The following is a 14,874-nucleotide window of genomic DNA, read 5'->3' as shown; positions in this document are numbered from 1 at the left end:
GGCCCAGTATGGGGTATCCAGATGGCCAAAAGGAATGCATACATTGGTAACACGTGTCCGTATGCCTGCCTTGGCAGGGGAAGGAGCTGTGCTGGTCACTGCAGGTAGGTCCAGTATGGGGTATCCAGTGGGCCAGAAGGAATGCATACATTGGTAACGAGTGTCCGTATGCCTGCCTTGGCAGGGGAAGGAGCTGTGCTGGTCACTGCAGGTAGGTCCAGTATGGGGTATCCAGTGGGCCAGAAGGAATGCATACATTGGTAACGAGTGTCCGTATGCCTACCATGGTTCAAGAACCTGCCCTGCAAGCCAACGTAACAGGACATTTCTTCCTATGCAGATACTGCCTGTTTCATATAGTCACGCTTCCTCTCTGTTTCAGATGTTATGGCAGCTGGCATGGCATCTCCTGTCAACTCAGAAAGACCCCGTTGCCAACCTTTCTCAGAGAACACTTCAATGATAACCAGCTTGGAACTGATTGGATGAAGGCAGTTGGTGGTCAACCATCTCACAAATGTGGCCATCTGGCATCAGGAACAGCTATGCATTTCACTGGGGTTCGTACACGATAAGCATTACTTTGGTTTCAGTGCTAGGCTTTAAAGTTAATGGAAGACAAAGTGGAGTCATCTACTGTTTTTAGCAGATCTTTTAGACGTGAGCACACTGACTAGTTTTTAACAGGCGATCTCTACTCTAAGCTTGCAGTTTCTGCTGGAATATTCGTCTCTCTACGAATTTCAGGGTTGTTCGCGCCAACTGGTCACGAGAGACCTCAATCTGACCTCGGCCACATTCCTTGAGTTCCACTTCAGACTTGGCTGTCTGTCTCTTCCCACTGAGCGAGACCATGGGGTCCTGGTCGACTACAGCACTGATGGTGGCACACACTGGCATCTCCTCACTGAACTCTACCACACTCAGTACAGGAACCCAAGGTAAGCAATTCAAGAATCAGTCGTCCGATCCGTCTGTCTCTTCTCACTGAGCGAGACCACGGGGACTATAGCACTGATGGTGGCATACACTGGCATCTCTTGACCGAACTCTACCACACTCAGTACAGGAACCCAAGATAAACAGTACAAGTATCAGGCCGGGCTCTCTGTCTCTACCCACTGAGTGGGACCACGGGTCCTGGTGGACTACATCACTGCTGGTGGCATATCTAGTGCAGCACCACTTCAGCAAATAGTTCAACATTATTCTGACAACCGAATTGATGTTGTCGTTTTCTTTTCATCTAGCAATCGCGTATAAACTGCAGGCTACCTATAAAGTATTCTAAATGATTTTCTGTTCCATCTGTCAGCTTTGTCTCGCTGAAGCTGCCAGGTAATGCCAGGATGCTGGGCACTGTGGTGCGGTGGTGGCAGCCGAGGAATACCGGGCCATCTGGAGCAGACTGGGCGATTGACAACATATTTATAGGAGGCCATCAGCAACTAAAGACGAGCTTGACCTCTGACTTCTCCACTGGTGATGCTGATTGGCTGCAGATGGACAATGCAAATTTAGGGCCATTTTGTGGATCTGATGAAGCCCTAACAGCCACGCCGGCAAAAAGAGAAAACGCTTCACTGGTTACAAACGATGTTAAAATAGAAGACGGTTATATGCTGCAGTTTAATCTAAGTGTTGGTTGTAATGCTCCTTGGAATAGAAGTATATCACCAATTGTTTTGGAGTATTCGACAGATTTTGGTTTGACGTGGAGTTACCTTGTTCGCGGATGTTCTGGCTCTAGCGGAGTCTGTGCTGGACAGGAGGCGCCACCTAGTGTGTTCTTCAACCACAAAGGATGGAAGTTATATACGTTTGCTCTTGAGGGTCGTGTAAGATCTAGGTGAGTAAGTTTGCGAGAGATTAAGCATTTACTGTTGAACGAGGATTTGAGTTGATGTTGGGCTTGTGTCTTTCTGACATGCACAAGTTTGGTGTCGAACAGGTTGGTCTTCTCTCTTTGGCAGGCTGGGTTCGAATCAAGAAAGCCAGTGTGGAGGAGGTTTCTTTGCCTAAAGCGGTTCTTCGAACAGAAACACGACGGGAATTCTTTGGAGGAACCATGCCTAAATATGTAGTTGACAAACATTTGTTCTTCTTTTGTTCAAGTAACACCCGATTCCGTTGGAAGCAAGTGGATCTTCTCCATGGATCCTCAGAGCAGCAGCAGTCATGGGCCATTGATGATGTGTATGTCGGCCGAGCTTGCTCCTCCTACTGCAGTGGGCAAGGCCGATGTGACTTTCCATCGTGTGTGTGCGAAGACGGGTTTGTGGGTGAAGACTGCAGGTTATCTTCAGGTCGAAAGGTAAAATCGACCAATCCCGCTTTCTTAACAGTCATTGCAACCTGTCGTGGTAAAATAGACAAGTAATTTTAGATTTATTCCATTTTATATTCTATAAAGTACACTTCGTAATTGTTTTGGAAATGGCAGGGCAAATATATCAGTACATAAAAGGCATTAACTTGTCACATCGTATACTCGACGAACTAACCAATCTGACTGTTCGTACAGGTATTCAAATTAAAACAGATCACTTTGACATGATATTAGCAAATACAAATGTACTGGTTTGAGGTGGATAAATCGAATAATCCACTCAGCGTTCCGAACAAAATATTCTTTTTTTCAACCAAGGAGACTATTTTGGAAGATTTCCATTCCGGGCTATTAGACAGAGACTCGTGGCTGTTAGTTCAAGGGGGCGATGTGGGAGTGCCTTGTGGGCCTGGCTTGACTTCTCCCTCACTCGTGTTCAGCGGCGCTGGGATAAGACTGGTGCAGTCACGGACCTTGGATCTTAGAAATGGTCGGTAAGTCTAAGGCAGCAACCACAAGTACCAATGACCAGAACTCCGACAGTTAGCATTACGGACAAAAAGCCAGCTGGCTGGTAATGGGAATTTTAGGGGCGACCAGGCTTTATGTGACACTTAGTCTGAGAATCTAAGTGCTGTCAACTTGGTCATATTATCTTCAAATTGCTTTAAAGGACTGTAGAATACGAGCTGACGAAAATTCATTATCATTTCAGGTACGTCCAATATATCGCTCAGATTGGTGGTAACAGCCAGGCAGCCGGATGCAGCCCACCTACCTCATCCGAAGACAGTGTTGTCTTCCAGTATTCAACGAATGGAGGTAATGGAGGTTTATGATAGATGACCATTAACAACATTGGCTCTCATTCTGAGTGGTTGAGCTCGGGAGGTGCAGCGAGCATTAACAAGCCGCAACTTGAGAAATGTTGTGTTCTTTGGTTTGCTTTGTATTGAAAGCCGATTAAACAAACAACAATATGCGTATACAACAATATAACCATGAGAAGCCATAGGAAAATGAGCAGTACTCAATGGCTAAGTTGGGTTTGAGCCGGTGATGGTGAGAATCGTCTGGTAAATAGTGTAGAAACATTGGTCATTAAATCTTCAGGCATCTCATGGAGGACAATTCACATCTTGGAGCCAAGCGGCTATGGTGTCTCCAGGAGAGACTACATCGTGCTGCCACCAAGTGCTAGGACCCACTCAACCTCATTCCGGTGGTGGCAGGCTGTCCAATCTGACAGTCAACTTCCGGTCACGTGGGCTATCGATGACGTCATCATAGGAGGCCAGGAAATCAACCCCAGTACCCTGTATAACGATTTCTCCGAAGAGTCTCATTTAGATTTGGAGTTCTTCCCGAATGGCCGTGTAGAGGGAGCTGTGTGTAACCGTCCAGGAATGGCGATGGTATGGGAGAAAACGACTGGCGCGAAGATGGTCACTACACGACCTCTTATTGTGCAACATGGCCATATCATACAATTTAAGGTAGGAGAGTTGACAGATCGTTAGATATCATAATCCCAACACTTTTTAGAATAAGACACTTTCGATGCACCTTCAATTACACGCAGTCAGAAAAGTGACCGTGTTATCTACTAATGACTTACTTTGACTTAAACCTTGTTACTCCAAGCGGAGCATTGGTCGCCATCAAGATTTTTCCACTTCCTTCTGTCCTAGGCAGTTCTTTTAACTTGGATGTAGTTCATCCCTGTCGTCCTCGCCTTGTGTTCTGTCGATCATCGCCATATGGTCCTCGGCCTGCCTGCACGCTGTCTGCCTTGCGGGTTCCACTTGAGCACATGCCGGGTGATGTCGTTACTGGGCTTTCTCAGGTTTTGGCCGTGCCAGGTCCACTTCCTCCACAGAACCTGCAGTTCTATCTGCCCCTGATTTTCTCTCTCCCGCAAATCTCTGTTGGTGATTCTGTCTTTCCATTTGATGTTTTAGATGTGTCTTAAAGCACCGGTTGACGATGGCCTGCAGTCTTGAAGATCCTGCCTTTTGGTCTTCCAGGTCTCACATCCATGCAGCAAAACCGACTTGTGTTGGAGCTAAAATGCTCAGCTTCGCGTTGGTGCCAATACTCAATGACCTCCACACAGGCATCTACATCTTGTGCAATGCTGTTGCTTTGCCAATTCTGGTCTGTATGTCCTAGTCTGTGCAACCATCCTTCGTCATGATGCGGCCTAGATAGGGAAACTTATCCACCTCTCCTACGTGTTCTTGGCGGAACGTGACAGGGTCCTCGTTGGTCCAGTTGATCCGCATGTTCTTGGTTTTCGAGACGTTCCGATCTCTCCACCTCCTTTACAGAGCAGTGCCCTTGTCTTGCATGGCAGTGTGCCCATGGGAAAGGAGGAGACGCCGATGTCCTCTAGTTGCTGCAACATGTTCCATTGGATCCATCGGTTTTCTCCTCCGTTGCTATGTTCATCACCCAGTGTATGGCCAGCAGGAACAGAAAAGGCAACCTTGTCATACCACACTGCGAATCTCAAATGAATCTGTTCAAGGAGTCGTTGTGGATTACTTGGCATGATGAAGATTCATGGTTGCGAATTAGGTTGACGATCTTTCCCAGGATGACATGATGTTCAAGGAGTTTCCACAGCGTTTGTCGATCAACGCTATCAAACGCTTTTTCAAAATCAACAAAGGTATTGTATATTTACTCATAACGACCGTCTAACATTGGCCTTGCTCTGATCAGCTCCTGTCACATACGAGCTCGTGGGTTCACTCCCAGTCGGCGGAAGTCGTTATGAGATAGATGAGGACCTTTCTTGGCCAGCCTGGTTCCCCCAACAGTGGCCGCTTCGAAAACATTTTATGGCCTCTTCATTCACATGACTGATCCCCTGATATTGATTGACGAATAATGGCCCAGTTGACGCTCAGCTCTCAGCTCAGTGGTTTGACAACTCATGTCCCTTTCAGCTTAGCATTGGATGTACGGAGCTTCATTCTTCTGCTGCGTGCTACCGAGGGGGCGATGTGAGGCTGGAGTACTCGAGGCATCCATCGGATGACACCTGGCGACTCGTCAAACCGGTATGTACTTTATCATGAAACGCGTTACAAGGATCTTCTTGTGTGGCATGTCTGTATGACATTAGACGGCGGTCCGCATCACTGCAATGTTTAGCTTGGAGTCCTAGTTGCCGAGAGAAATGAGGATTCAAACTGAAGCGAGTTGTGCAACAAACCTGTGTGATATCAAACAGCCTTCTCTGTCATAAAACAAACACACAGAATACATGTACATGCTTACTAAAAAAGTAACTTATTCTCAAAACGTTACTTATGGTGTCACTGAACTTAAACGAACTAGCCTTTGTTGTAGGTCTGTCTTCCTGGTACGTCATCCGATTTCAGCTGCCAGCCGTACATGTACCACAGTGGTACGGTCTTCACGGCGGATCGGTATCGAACGTGGAGAAGAGTCACGGTAGTAGTGCCTCCTCAGGTATTTTCAAGGTAAAGTCCCAACAGCACCTCATCCGAGGATTAACCCCCCCCCCCCCCCCGCAAACAAAAAGGAATATCATTACAGGAACGAAATGCTCAATGTGTTTTGACAAATTGATTATGGACAACCCTTGCTAAAGACACATGCCTTTGCTATTTGGCAGAATAGACGTTGATAATCAGCTTAAACGAGAGTGACTTCATAAAACACAATCTATCATGAATGGATGCCAGTGACTGTAACTAGTTGAGTTTTACATGACATTCCAAGTCTCATGAAACGATCAGGAACTTCATCGCTGGTAAGGTTCATTATGTCAGTTTCATGCTTCCAGTTCGGCTCGTATCCGCTGGCGACAAGCTCGCGATGATATCGAGACTGTGTCGTGGTCGATAGATGAGATTTATGTGGGGGAGGGCTGCCCCCAGCAGTGTAACGGTCGTGGCCAGTGTGTGGAAGGAGCATGCAGGTGTGATCGCGGATACGTAGGTAAGGGCAGGACGGCTTCAAGTCTTCTCGTGTGATCCGTGTTAATGGCTTGGCTCAGTGGCGTCGTAAAGGTCAAGATGAGATCCCAGGCCAGGAGCTGGTGTGACTGGGAATATATCGACTTGATGACGGAGTTATCGTGTTCAATTAGATTGGTCAAGTTGGTCCTGAAAAGATACGTGCGAGATGCGATCATCGGAGACTCTTTTCCTACACCGCATGCATTGGCAAATTGTTGGAGAAATGTATTAGCTCCACGCTGCAGACTATTTTGACTTTCCTGTCCATCGTTAAGATAAGGGCACCATGAACATGGATTCTCTTTCCTCTCATAACTCTTATGTCTTGCCAGGCGACACATGTGTGCCAATGTTGATGTCCCTAATAGCGAACATGCTGGAGGGTTTCGAGGCTGGAGTGACGTCAGCGTATTGGGAGTCGGTGATTGGTGGAGGTGTTGGGATTGGCTGTGGCATCCTGTTGCCACACTCTCACGGAAAGACGCTATATTTCAATGGATGTGGTTCAAGGCAGGCCGTGACCAGAGAGCTCGATACTTCACAATCAACGTGAGTTAACAGGCGAATACGGTAGTTCAATTCACTGGAGTCAGCATGTTAGGATTGCAATTCATCTCACATTTTGTCCACGATAACAACGCTCCGTTAAGGGAAGGTATATTGCAGCAATCACATGCTTCGGCCTAGAAATGACACCATTAGATTGGCGTCCCTGATGCTCCAAGGATTTGAATCTGGATATCATGAGTGCCGTCTTGATTGTTTTGCCAGAGAAGCGGCCACTCTTGTTTTAATTCATATCAATGACTAGTCATGTGACACTTGTAAAGATGGAGGACTCGTTGAGTGTTTTCTTCTGTGTCTGTTTGAGGGCACTGCATCATCAGGTTTAACATGTCATTCCAGAAAAATCATGTTTGTCTTACGCGTCGGAAGTGTGGAACAGAGCGACACCTGTCATCTGAACTTGAACACAAACACGACCAACAAGGCGGTACTACTGCAGTATACCACTGACAAGGTAAATGGAAACTATTTTATCTGCACGTGGTCCCGTCGCGAGGCTGCTACAGCGGTGTAAAAACGATGGAAATCCCCAGTTTTAAGAGTCCGAACCTTTTATTCATGGATATTATTGTTTTGGGATACAGCTAGAATGTCTGAGAAGCACCTCTCCTTAGCATCTGATGGGATTCGTTGAGACATCTGGAGACTGAGTCTATTTTCTTCTTAAAACTGCCTCTTCGACTTGTCTTTTCTAATTTCAGGGCATCTCGTGGCATCTACTCGCCTCCCATGACCCGATGCAGTATATCCGGCCGCAGAAGGTCTCCTATGACCTCCCGCATGAAGCTATGGCTCGGGGTGTTCAGTTCCGGTGGTGGCAGCCGGTCCATGATGGGTTTGGCCATGATCAGTGGGCGATAGATTATGTGGAAGTTGTGAGGTCAGTGCTGCAGGATGGCATCATCCATATCATTGGGAAATTTTGATAATGTCTCAATACACGTAGAGGGAAGTGTTGTTTGCTCACATATATCCATTCTGTCTTGGTTGACCTACACTGAACACAACACTGAAAAAGACCCACTTCAACAGTGCATGTTTTATACCTACAATGATAGTACATGCAGTAATGTCGACTCTCTTTTTTCTACAGGATGAACCAAGCGGCGATGGTTCACCATAGGGGTGTCCCGAGGAGGCGGCAAGACACAATGAACCCCTTTCTACCCTACAGATGATACTTCAGGCCATAAGACAGCATGCCTTTTGCCAATGATGTGGTCTTTAGATGTGCAGCACACTGTCTTGTTGGTATAAAATATGGATGCACTTTATAAGAACTTTCGGGATAACTTGTTTTGCTAAGATTTTGCATAATATGACCCTGTTAGTTCCTGATGCTTTACGAGGGGTCTGAGTCAATTACAGCTGGTGGTGTCCGGCGTTCCGCAGGCTTTGTGGTTAGTTACACTCGCCAAGTCTATAACATACGTCAATGTTAACCGGATGCCTGTTCTCTCGCGTTCGTAAGAATTTCTTGCTTTCGTGGAAACCAAGTTACTCAACGACGGGAATTTAACAGTAATTTGCGATGCAGTAAGCTTATAATTGATGTAGTGCACTCTAAAATTGACAAAGTAACTATTGAATAAAACGTATATTTCGTCATTCAGAAGAGAGTGTTGTTGGCTTGAATGCTGGTTGGTTGATAAAGAAGATTCTCAAGTCGTGTTTAGCTTTTTGATACAAGTGTAACATGATCGAGTTCCATATGTTTCTCAAGAAGATAAGAGACGTCATGTTTCTCTGGACGATTCTAGTCTTTATAGGCTGGGGAAAGTACAAGTCACTGGTGCACATAAATCACTACAGAGCCATTAGCGTATGGTGCGAAAACTCCCTATTCGTTGCAACAAATTGTCCTCGTAAGTCTCGAAATTGAGGCCTTTGAAACTGTATTGTGTCAATTACGACTCATCCCTTCAGCCAGTGCCGTGAAGAATTATCTATTTCTATTACACGGCGTTTTCTGTGACTACGTTATGAATCCACGAAGACATTTACAAGGAACCAACGTGTTCAGTCGGATTTTTTTCCGCCCCTCGTAATACTGGTATCTATACCCCACGATGAAACACAGAGGTGTCGAGGGAGATGAAACGACAATGAGCAATAAGGACGGTGGTGAATTGTACCTCGCAGCATATGATGACGATGCTCAGTTTGGAGCCCCAGGAAGTCCCTGCTCAGGTAGGGCGTCTGAAAAAGCATGTTCGTGAACATGGAAACTCCCCGAAGAAGGAGATTCGAACTCCAAATGCATTTTATATCACTTAGGGCCTAAAATGGCATTGATATCGATCAGCGGCAGTGCCATGAGAAATCAGGCAAGACTGTGTGATGGCTCAGCCATATTTCACCACTCAGCACTCAGATTGGATGACGGTAGCCGCGCAGCTTAGTACTTTGTTTTACTGTGAATGAGGGGGGGGGGGTCACGAGAGGTAACACTCGGCGGACGACAGCGTGCCAGTACCATATATGAACCTAGTTCTAAAATCGGCCGCTAGTTATTCACATGTCGTCCCCGTCACATGCAACAACATGTTGCTTTAGATGGATGATCATATCAGTCGCTGGAATCTTGGAGCAATCTTTTCATGTCATATTCTGTGTCATTCCATATTTACAAACACGTGGGATAATGCATTGGCTTAAAGACTGAAATGTGAAGTGAAAACCGTCCTCTTTTGAGGAGTCTTACATTGTTATAACGTTGGAGTCATTTCTGCCGGTTTGGTTATAACGGTGTTTGTATTGGAAAGGGGACATTAACATTTCATGATGGTGCTGGAGATGGGTCGGATGCTGTTAAGGCTTGTGTGGCCTGTGCCCCTCCTCGCCCTGGCCGTGGCCCTCAGGCACGCTGGGCAGTGCCCTGAAGGATGTAACTGTCGGACTATCATCCACGAGGGTTATCACACCAACTGTAGCTACATGGAGCCGGACAGGATACATCGAATAATGAATGAATTACCACCAACAACGAATAGACTGTAAGTACCACTTGCACTTACATCTCTTTAAACAATGCTGAATGATATGAAAAACCTGCAGAATAATAGGAAATAAGGGTATGATGAGGACAATGCCAATAATATGAGCCAGTGGTTTATCACTGATAAAGGGAACAAGGGATTTTTTAAAAAACTGGAGAAAGGGGATATCATACAGATTAATGTTTTCGAGCGCATAGACCGAAGAAGGTTTCCAACAACTCGAGATGCGTGACGAGACCTGCAAGCCGTTCCTGGGAGATTAAACTTTTGAAAGATTCATATGAATCTCTGCCTAGTTTGAGATATAAGAATTTGAAAGAAAGCGAAAACCCAATAATGACACCGGCATTCTGGTATTCAAGTCATTCCAGCTTTACATTGACAGGGCTTTGTTAGTGCAGACATAGCTTTTGACATTTTGATTTTTAAACTGTTTCGGGATATTGCTATCGTTTAACACGTTTAAAGACTTAAATTGAAATATCTTATTACTAGAACTCGGTAAATGTGGGCTAAAAAGACAAATGATTTTTTTCCCAGTGAATGGGATTTTTGGTGACCAGGACGACAACTGACTGTTTTAGCCGATATAGGATGTAAAGAGTTCAAAACTAATTCAACTAGCGATTTACAAAGTGTACCAATATTATCAATTAACCAGCATATCAAGGGCTTAACTGTACACTAATTTGCTTTACTCATTACGCACATGTGGGACCAAGAATTACAAACAATTTAAAACAATTGTTTAAACCTGCACATGATTATTTGAATGTGGCCAATCGTCTTTCGTATGCGTAGTAGGTGCCACCAAAAAATAAAATGCCGTAAAACGTCCTCTCGAAATCCGCCGAAACGCCCACGTGAACGGCTATCCCATTGTTCGTCTTCGTTTTCAGGAGGTCATACAATGAGATAGGCGTTCACGAAAACTCCCTATTCTTTTTTGAATAACGCAGAAAAGACCGGGTGCCTTGCAGGTTACCGGTATACACTATCATATTAATATACACCTCATTAATCTGATTGATATGCGAGGAATAAAAATAATTTATTATTCCTGATAATAAGTTTAATAGGTCACTGGTTTGCAAATTTTTTGATTAAATTCCAGCTCAGCTCTTCTGGGAGATATAACTTTCTAGGGGTCTTACTATGGTAACCATATGTCCGTAGAGTGTACACGTTGCATATGCATTGGTCGGTTGAATTCGGTCTGGGTGACTTATCACTGTCAATGTCAGGCTTAATGCATCACCTTCCGACTCACTGATATAATGGGACCGCTGTGACCTTTGCAGCCAGCTGATGAAAACAGGACTAGTCTATCGTCGGATCTGAAGCCCATTATTATACAAGTTAGTTCAATAACTGAAAAAATCAAGCCCACATGCACAACTTCAACATATCACCTATATCATCTCTGACAGTTGTGTCGTCCTTTAGGCTACGTGTGGTGAACACAAGATGGTCTATACGTCCCTTCATTCACTTTATGGTTGGTCTCTTTTAGTCTTGTCGAAGTTAGACCAATTGGCTTAGTTGTATTGTCAAATATCTAGACTCGTGTATCTGGACTTGCCTTAATGCAGGACGCCTCTGGCTATTATGAACCATCCGGTATGGTAAGATAATATAAGGCGAGAGCATCTTTGCGTCTCACTATACTCTGCCTTTTTCCACATAAATCGCCAAGGTGCGGTTTCTTGTTGACAGGGTAGCCTGAGATTACGTAGCAACTCGTACATCAACGACTACTCTCATTGTTTACCTGGTCATGTCAAATAGGGCATTGACAGACAATGGCAGTAATATTGTTGTTTCCTTGGAAGTCATTGGTCATCGATATAGGATGCAATATAACATTAGTGGAGAGGGTGGCAGCTATAGATGACATCAGAATGGTAGGCCCCCAGTACGAAACCGCGGACACATCATAACTGTGAGGCGTGTTTAATACGCTGACTGTCAAAGGCATTGGCTGTTTTAGTGGCATGAATTAATGATCATTTTCCTTGCTCCCTTGAAGACGAACTTGTCATTATACTGCCCTGACGACACGAGGCACTTATTTCAAACCTTTAAAACTGACATACATGCATAAAAACCCTTGCGGCCAAGTTGGATAACACTAACGCCCGTCCGCCATGTTGAACGGCCGGTCAGCAATGTTTCAAACGCCCTCTGATATGACACACTACCAGCAGGCCACAGTGGCGCTACCGTATTCACCAACAGCGTACATTTTATTCCTTTAAGTGGCCATTGCGACCTCGATCGTGGATCCTTTCACCAGTCTCCTCCATTTACTAATTACAGAGACTGGTACTTGACGGCATTTCACCCGTCATGAACTAGATTTGAGGGCGTCGGCTGCCGGTGTGCGGTCACACGTTTTTCACAAAGATGGGTAATCTCGAGCCAAGTGAAAAACTAGGAATACCAGAGCGCTCAGTATTGACAGTGCATCCACTGCGGTATGCACTGAAGCTGTATGGCTTGCCTCAGGAAAACCAAAGAGGCCTCCTCGACCCTCTGCTGCGCGGCAGACAGGGTCGAAGTTACCCGGACTGTCGAATGCCACCTCATCCGACAGTTCCTCAATACACGCATGGTTTTAATACTAGCAAAGCGGGAAATTGTTTTGCATCTTTAAAGCTCGGAAAATAGCTGCGTGCTCCTTAATTCATCAGAGGGTGTCATATTCATCTCCTGATTATGTATCTTATGAAATCACTTTGCCAATATTGTAAAAGGGCAATTTCTAAAGGCAACTTTGAATTCGAAAATGGTACAGATGGCACAATAAACGCTATTCTGCTTGTACGTGAAAAGTAAAACTGGAAAATAACTTAATTCACTACAACGGTTTCATGGCCTAGTGTGTAAGACGGCAAGGCTCAAGTGTCGAGGGTGATGAGTTCGAGCCCGATCGACGAATATTTATCTTTTTTTTAATTTCACGAGAGCGTCTCTGTGACCTGTCTCGTCATTGTTGTTTGTGCAGTCAAGTGAGACCAGTCACTGGGTGTCTATCATGTTTCAAGTGCAGTTGGTCGTTTGGTGGTCGGGCGTTTGTGTTTTCTAACTTGGCCGTAGGGGTTTTATGCATGTCAGCTTTTACTTCAAAGCATTGCCCTAGGTCATTCCCAAACGACCCAAGATCTTATTGTATGTAATGTAATCATTTTAGTGTGCTCTGTTCAGCCTTGTCGAACTCATGTCATAACCGTAACCTTTTGGTTTTATTCCACTATTATGATATCGATATAAGTAACTCTCCTAAATTACCCTGCTTAACATTAAGTCAAAATCACTAATTTGCTACCATCCAAAGTAAAGGTGATAAACGTTAGATCAACGTCTAGTATGCTGGCATGACACGTGGTGTAATTACAAACATTCATCAACAGTTTATTAAACAAAACAAGCGTAATCAGATGTGCGAGATTGGCAGCTCTGAGAAAAGACATCTGGCCAGAAGGTACCAGCCTACAAGACCAGCTCTATGGAGACCTCCAACAGCTGCGAAACACCATAGAATACATCAGAAGATCGGACTTGACTGTCTAGAGCGAACGAGAAGAAGAAGAAGAAGGTGTTCATCTATTTCTCTCCCAGGCTTTTGAAGCACTGAGTGCCACACTAGGTCAACAAGGTACTCAGCATTGCCAGCCCTGGAGGAGAGATTAAAATATCCCAAATGACGCAACTGAATCGCCCTCTTCTTCTGTTGTAAAAGGTGCACTACAATGTACGTGTATTGTGTCGACCGGGAAAATATGGCCTACATAGTAGTTAGATTCAGTCTCCCCGCAAATAAATATAAAACGAGTCGGTTATACTGTTCAAGCCCTCATTTGCCGAGTGCAGCTGATCTCGAGTGTATTCTGATCCACCCAGGAGATTTCACTAATGAACTTGGAGTAATAAGGCATGATATATTCATGACATAGTCTCACTGATCCATGAGGAAGATCATTGCATGCCTAATTAGAAACACTGGGGGTTTGTTTATAAGCAGTTATCAAGCACCGCATCTATCTAGTTTGTCTCTTATGCTATCATAGATGCGTTGATTTAGAGGATCTGCATGACGGAATAACACGGGCCCGACAGGACGAACGATGATTTAGAGGCTCTGCATGACGGAATAACCAGGGCCCGACAGGACGAACGATGATTTAGAGGCTCTGCATGACGGAATAACCCGGGCCCGACAGGACGAACGATGATTTAGAGGATCTGCATGACGGAATAACACGGGCCCGACAGGACGAACGATGATTTAGAGGATCTGCATGACGGAATAACCCAGGCCCGACAGGACGAACGATGATTTAGAGGCTCTACATGACGGAATAACACGGGCCCGACAGGACGAACGATGATTTAGAGGATCTGCATGACAGAATAACCCGGGCCCGACAGGACGAACGATGATTTAGAGGATCTGCATGACGGAATAACCCGGGCCCGACAGGACGAACGATGATTTAGAGGATCTGCATGACGGAATAACACGGGCCCGACAGGACGAACGATGATTTAGAGGATCTGCACGACGGAATAACCCGGGCCCGACAGGACGAACGATGATTTAGAGGATCTGCATGACCGAATAACCCGGGCCCGACAGGACGAACGATGATTTAGAGGATCTGCAAGACGGAATAACCCGGGCCCGACAGGACGAACGATGATTTAGAGGATCTGCATGACAGAATAACCCGGGCCCGACAGGACGAACAATGATTTAGAGGCTCTACATGACGGAATAACACGGGCCCGACAGGACGAACGATGATTTAGACGATCTGCATGACGGAATAACCCGGGCCCGACAGGACGAACGATGATTTAGAGGATCTGCTTGACGGAATAACCCGGACCCGACAGGACGAACGATGATTTAGAGGATCTGCATGACGGAATGACCCGGGCCCGACAGAACCAACGATGATTTAGAGGATCTGCATGACGG

At 45.4% G+C, this 14,874-nt stretch overlaps 2 protein-coding genes across 3 annotated transcripts in view; both read left to right on the top strand.

Moving 5' to 3' along the window:
- The window catches only part of LOC135491258 (reelin-like), a 29,113-nt gene extending 20,622 nt beyond the window's left edge, over positions 1 to 8,491 (top strand). The window contains exons 37-50 of the mRNA XM_064776997.1: positions 383 to 560; positions 748 to 941; positions 1,316 to 1,849; positions 2,116 to 2,314; positions 2,648 to 2,823; positions 3,045 to 3,151; positions 3,443 to 3,825; positions 5,284 to 5,397; positions 5,690 to 5,823; positions 6,150 to 6,304; positions 6,657 to 6,873; positions 7,231 to 7,345; positions 7,593 to 7,771; positions 7,985 to 8,491. Of these exons, the coding sequence (XP_064633067.1) occupies positions 383 to 560; positions 748 to 941; positions 1,316 to 1,849; positions 2,116 to 2,314; positions 2,648 to 2,823; positions 3,045 to 3,151; positions 3,443 to 3,825; positions 5,284 to 5,397; positions 5,690 to 5,823; positions 6,150 to 6,304; positions 6,657 to 6,873; positions 7,231 to 7,345; positions 7,593 to 7,771; positions 7,985 to 8,069 (2,770 nt within the window). The 3' untranslated portion in view covers positions 8,070 to 8,491. The remainder of the gene's footprint in view (positions 1 to 382; positions 561 to 747; positions 942 to 1,315; positions 1,850 to 2,115; positions 2,315 to 2,647; positions 2,824 to 3,044; positions 3,152 to 3,442; positions 3,826 to 5,283; positions 5,398 to 5,689; positions 5,824 to 6,149; positions 6,305 to 6,656; positions 6,874 to 7,230; positions 7,346 to 7,592; positions 7,772 to 7,984) is intronic.
- Positions 8,492 to 9,453: 962 nt separating this feature from the next.
- LOC135491097 (slit homolog 1 protein-like) overlaps positions 9,454 to 14,874 on the top strand; it is a 33,449-nt gene continuing 28,028 nt past the window's right edge. For both annotated transcript variants that reach the window (XM_064776753.1, XM_064776754.1), the window contains exon 1: positions 9,454 to 9,887. In XM_064776753.1, coding sequence (XP_064632823.1) covers positions 9,673 to 9,887 — 215 coding nt within the window. In that variant the 5' untranslated portion in view covers positions 9,454 to 9,672. The remainder of the gene's footprint in view (positions 9,888 to 14,874) is intronic.

The sequence above is a fragment of the Lineus longissimus genome, chromosome 7 (assembly GCF_910592395.1).
Source record: "Lineus longissimus chromosome 7, tnLinLong1.2, whole genome shotgun sequence".
NCBI lineage: Eukaryota > Metazoa > Nemertea > Pilidiophora > Heteronemertea > Lineidae > Lineus > Lineus longissimus.
The sequence above is the reverse complement of the archived record's forward strand: the minus strand, read 5'-3'. Positions and strand labels throughout refer to the sequence as shown.